At 44.3% G+C, this 5,848-nt stretch overlaps 1 protein-coding gene across 1 annotated transcript; it reads right to left on the minus strand.

Moving 5' to 3' along the window:
- Positions 1-4,569: 4,569 nt before the first annotated feature.
- Positions 4,570-5,280, minus strand: LOC116836852 (olfactory receptor 51G2-like). The gene is given in 1 exon segment (XM_032800829.2): positions 4,570-5,280. A coding segment is annotated over 1 exon segment (711 nt).
- Positions 5,281-5,848: the final 568 nt, after the last annotated feature.

Raw genomic sequence — 5,848 nt, forward strand, 5'->3', positions numbered from 1 at the left:
AGTTACCTTAAAGACAGTCTGCACTGTAGATTTTTTGCAGGGTTTATAAATAAGTTTTTGACCTTTTAAGGTTAGACCCCATACAGATATTTTAGGCTTTTTTCCAGTAACCAACTGAACATTTTTTGTTAGGACAACAAAGATCCATTGTATAGGTTTATTTATTTTTATATGCCCTTTGGATAAATTGTGATGACATACAAGTTTTTTTAGAGCATGATGGTTTTTTACAATAACTTTATTTGCTTTGACAAGTGCTTGCACTTGTAATGTTGTAGTGTTTAGTAAGCAGCAAGAGCAGTTTAGTTACAGAGTTTTAGTTTTCATTTTGGAGCTGTCAATGCTTTGGTTTAGCATGCAGCAGGTGTTTCTCCCCCAGTACCGGTAATTTGCATGATTATACTAACAATACAGATATTTCTAAGGCTAGGATACAACACGAAAGGGAGCTTATTATTGGAGTGACCAAAGCAGGTGTTTTCATGAACCCGTTTTTCAAGCTTCCCCATGCACTAGCTGCTTCTTTTGTTTAGGTTTATTGTGTTTTTTTAAGGAACAACCCAGTAACTACTGCACAAACCCTTTGTGCTCCTTTTCTCTTTTACTTACTAGCAAGATATTGTTTATATACGTCACAATTTTTTTTTTGCAACAATTTTTTAAACATATTTTTACAGCAGCATGGAATATTGTGGGGTATCTCAGTACCCCCCACACAAAACGTTTTAGCGATATCGAGTACCCTGGAACACAGAAGCTGTTTGGTACTGGGATTGTGGATTTAAAGTAAACTTTAAAAAACATTTGTCACATTCAGTACACAAAACCACTCTATTTCTGGGATACCACCTCCAGCAGCACAGGATATGCAGCTACTACAGGGGGTTCTTGCTTAGCAATTCTGTTTAACCCTCAATCCTACTGTCAGCCTGGGGTACTTAAAACAAAACTCCCATTTGTGGGATTGCATTAATTCAGTTGTCTCAAAAACACAAACTCTCCTACCCTCCAGCCCCATCCTCCTCTACTCAGGAGACTCCACCGCCTTGCCTGCTGCGGTTAGCATTGGTTCAGGCTTGCCACACCCTCTGCCTCATCTCTTCCCTCAAATCTCTACCCCCTGCTCTTCCAGTTCTGGAGAGACCTGGACTTTCCAACATCCCTAGGGATATGTCTTGGGTTTGCTGATAGAAAATGGGGGCTGCTTTCAGACGGACCAGCCACCTGCCCAGGATAGCAGTAGGGTCTGGGGCTCCTTATAGAGGTTCTGGAAACCTGAGCAACTCTTATCATGGCTCGGATCTGACTTCAGTTCTGGAGAGGGATTGGAGCATCAGGTAAAGAGGAGGAGCGGGTGGTGGGGTTCCAGGGAAGAGACGGGGCAGGGGAAGGGGCAAAGGGGGAAGGGGATGAAGCAGGGGATTGTGGTTTCAGACAAGAATGAGAGAGAGGGAAGTGCCTCAGGGAAAGAGGAAGCACGGAGCAGGGCCACACAGGGGACAGGGCCCCTGCATATGTTCTGCTGTCACCTTTTCAAGAGGTGGTAACCCTACAGTGAATGGGCTGGACTGGGATAGGAGCTATCTGGGCCTCTCTGGGGGAGCTGATTCCCATTCCCATCCCTTGGAAAGCAGCTAGGGCAGCATAAACACAGGGGACAAAGAGGGAAAATGGGTCTCAGTCTCTTGTCAGGACTCCTGTGTGTTAGACCCTCATTCACACATGCAGCTCTGCTTGGTGGAGGGGGGAATGCACTCAGCAGGTGTGCGGTGCTGAGACATCAACTGTGTGTAGGGGGCGGTTCCTGAAAGGTTTCTCCTGTGTTAATCTGACAGGACTCAGTTATAAAAACACCTGCTGAGGGTGAGGGGAAGGGTGGGTGTCCGTGCACATTGAATAGCCCCTGTTCCACAGCTCCTGCCAGCCTCATGATCACTAAACCAGAGCCACTCACAGGAAATCAAGACTGAAGACTGAAGAAGCAGCCTCTCAACTTTCTCTATGACTTAATGGAGGTTTATCCAGGAAACAGGACAGGGACAGCTAGGTTATAGGGCCAACATCCAGCATCCCCTTCTTTATTGAACAGTATGAAAGAGATCTGAGGAAAGGCAGCAGCTGCAAATAGGGCTCTTTATGGCCAACATCCCACCAGGTCCCCTTGGCTCGGCACACCCATTGAGCAATTCTGTACATGCTGACTGCTGCCTGGTCAAAATCCCCTAAGGATGCATCCTCACTCACCAAAATGCGGGCAAACTCTTTCCCGTTCCTCCAAGCCTTAGACCCCATCTAGGCAAACCTCGTTTCTATAGAGAGGAGATGAGGTAGCAGGCAAAGGCACAAAATGAGCTCAAACTAGCTATGGAATAAAAGGGAAACAGAAGACTTTTATCAATACATTAGAAGCAAGAGGAAGACCAAGGACAGGGTAGGCCCACTGGCTCAGTGAGGAAGAGAGAAACAGTAACAGGAAACTTGGAAATGGCAGAGATGCTAATGACTTCTGTGTGTTTTCGGTCTTCACTGAGAAGTCTGAAGGAACCGTCTAACATGGTGAATCTTTATGGGAAGAGGGTAGGTTTAGAAGATAAAATTAAAAAAGAGCAAGTTAAAAATCACTTTAGAAAAGTAGATGCCTGCAAGTCACCAGGGCTGATGAAATGCATCCTAGAATACTCAGAAGGAGTTAAAAGAGGAGGTATCTGATCCTCTAGCTATTATCTTTGGAAAGTCATGGGAGACGGGAGAGATTCAGAAGACTGGCAAAAGGGCAAATAGAGTGTCCATCTATAAAAAAAAAAAAAAAAAAAGGCAAATAAAAACAACCCAGGAAAACTACAGACCAGTTAGCTTTAACTTCTGTGCCGGGAAGATAATGGGAGCAAGTAATTAAAGAAATCATCTGCAACACTTGGAAGGTGGTAGGGTGATAGGATAGCAGCAATGGATTTGTAAAGGACAAATCATGTCAAACAAATCTGATAGCTTTCTTGATAGATAAGAGCCTTGTGGACAAGGGAGAAGCGATGGATGTGGTATACCTTAGACTTTAGTAATGTGCATTTATACGGTCTCCCATGATATCCTTATCGATAAACTAGGCAAATTACAAATTTAGATGGGGCTAACTATAAGGTGGGGTGCATAACTGGCTGGATAACCGTACTCAGATAGTAGTTATTAATGGCTCCAATCCTGCTGGAAAGGTATAACAGTGGGGTCCGCAGGGTCTGTTTTGGACCGGCTCTGTTCAATGTCTTCATCAACGACTTAGATGTTGGCATAGAAAGTACGCTTATTAAGTTTGCGGACGATACTAAACTGGAGGGATTGCAACTGCTTTGGAGGACAAGGTCAAAATTCAAATGCATCTGGACAAATTGGAGAAATGGGGTCTGAAAGTAAACCGGATAAATTTCAATAAAGACAAATGCAAAGTGCTGTCCACTAGGAAGGAACCAATCAGTTTGACACATACAGAATGGGAAGAGACTGTCTAGGAAGGAGTATGGCAGAAAAGAGATCTAGGGGTCATAGTGGAGCACAAGCTAGAAATATGAGTCAACAGTGTGATACTGTTGCAAAAAAAGCAAATGCGCCGATTCTGGGATGCATTAACAGCTGTGTTGTAACAAGACACGAGAAGTCATTCTTCCGCTCTACTCTGCGCTGGTTAGGTGTCAACTGGAGTTCTGTGTCCAGTTCTGGGCACCGCATTTCAAGAAAGATGTGGAGAAATTGGAAAGGGTCCAGAGAAGAGCAACAGAATGATTAAAGGTCTTGAGAACATGAGCTATGAAGGAAGACTGAAAGAATCGCTGAATTTGTTTAATTTGGAAAAGAGAAGAATGAGAGGGCACATGATAGCAGTTTTCAAGTATCTAAAAGAGTGTCATCAGGAGGAGAGAGAAGGAACGTTGTTCACCTTAGCCTCTAATGATAGAAAAGAAGCTATGGGCTTAAAGCTGCAGCAAGGGAGATTTAGGTTGGACATAGGGAAAAAGTGCTAACAGTCAGGGTAGTTAAACACTGGAATGAATTGCCCGAGGGCAGGTGTGGAATCTCCATCACTGGAGATATTTAAGAGTTAGGGTGTAGATAAATGTCTATCAGGGCTGGTCTAGACGTATTTGGTCCTGCCATGGGGCAGGGGGACTGGACTCGATGACCTCTCAAGGTCCCTTCCAGTCCCTAGAGGTCTATGAAATCTATGAATCTGTGTCCTGGGTTTTTCATCTCCTCTGGTCACCAGGGTTGGAACTGGATGACCCAAGTGATTACTGACCCTTCACTGAGTGAGTGTGATGAAACAATCTGATTATGCCTGGGCACTTTCGCTTGGCAGGGCTTGGGGCCAATTGAATAAGGTGAGGTTTGCTTTTCATGCTGTACACAACTGGGTCATAAAGGCGGGAGCCAGAAGGTAGACGTAGCCCAGGAGAATCTGAAGCAGGTGAGTCGCGAGCTGTTTCCCGAATCTGTGTATGCACAGACAAACATGCAATCTGAAGTGTAGAAGAGCAGGAGGACACAGAGGTGGAGACACAGGTGTTCAGGCCCCGAAGGTCACTTTGTCTGCGACACAATGCTCAGCACTGTTTTGAGGATCATTACATACGAGAGCAAGATGAGCAGTTAAATCCAACCCCATCATTAAGAGTAAGAAAGACACAAGCCATAGACGTTGTTGACTGTGATGTCTGAACAAGCCAAATTCATGACTTCCTGGTGCGCACAGTAGGAATGAGACAGGACATTGACTCGACAGTATTGGAACTGTTTCAGGAGAAGGGGGAGTGGGAATATTATGGCTGTTCCTCTTAGCACACACACCAGTCCCATCTTGGCTATTCTCGGCAGGGTTAAGATGGAAGCATATCTCAGTGGGTTACAGATTGCGACATAGCGGTCAAAGGCCATCAACAAGAGCACGGAAGATTCAATGCATTGAAGAGAGTGAATAAAGAACAATTGAGTAAAACAGGCATTAAAGCTGATTTCCCTAGAGTTAAACAAGAATATGCCCAATATCGTCGGCATAGTGGCTATCAATAAGCCAAGGTCTATGACTGCCAACATGGAAAGGAAAATGTACATGGGCTCATGGAGGGTTGGATCTGTTTTTATAGTGAACAGAATGATTGAATTTCCTATTATCGAAATAACATACACTAAACAGAAGAAGATAGAAACCCAGAAATGGATGTCTTCCTTCCCTGGTATCCCAGTGAGAAGGAACACTGCAGAATTGAATTTGGTGTCATTGATAGCTGACATAATGTCTTGGGCAGGCACAGGGAGTTTTGAACTTAGTTTCTGAAAGGAGAAATAATAAGAGACTAGATAATAATTAGGGAGACATCTTTCTGCTCTCAATGCAAGTCTAGAGGCTCCCAGGATCTCAAGGAAAATGAGCAACTACATAGTCTTGGATTTTTACCACCACCAGGAAGATAGGCACTGCCAGACTGGATCGGACATGTGCTCCATTCAGCTCAATATTTAGTGGCCTGATTCTGAATTCAAGATTGTCTTAATGGTATCAATCCAGATTTACATGGGTTAATTGGTTCAGAACAGGGCTCTAATAACTTCCCTTACCAAATGCACCAGGTGATACACTTTGACCCCCAAGAGTCCCTTCAAGAGGAGCTGAAATGCTTTGCCTCAACAATGTTGACTGAATCCACACAGTCCATTCACCATACAAGCTTCTCTTCATCCTTACAGGTCCTGCATCCTCTCTCCATGCAAGGGTCCGTAAATATCTGAAAAGTTACAAGATGACACAGACAGTTACTTCAGTTGGGTCCGGGAGGGGCTGGCATCACACATGAGTGAATAG

This window comes from Chelonoidis abingdonii, chromosome 1, assembly GCF_003597395.2.
Source record: "Chelonoidis abingdonii isolate Lonesome George chromosome 1, CheloAbing_2.0, whole genome shotgun sequence".
NCBI lineage: Eukaryota > Metazoa > Chordata > Testudines > Testudinidae > Chelonoidis > Chelonoidis abingdonii.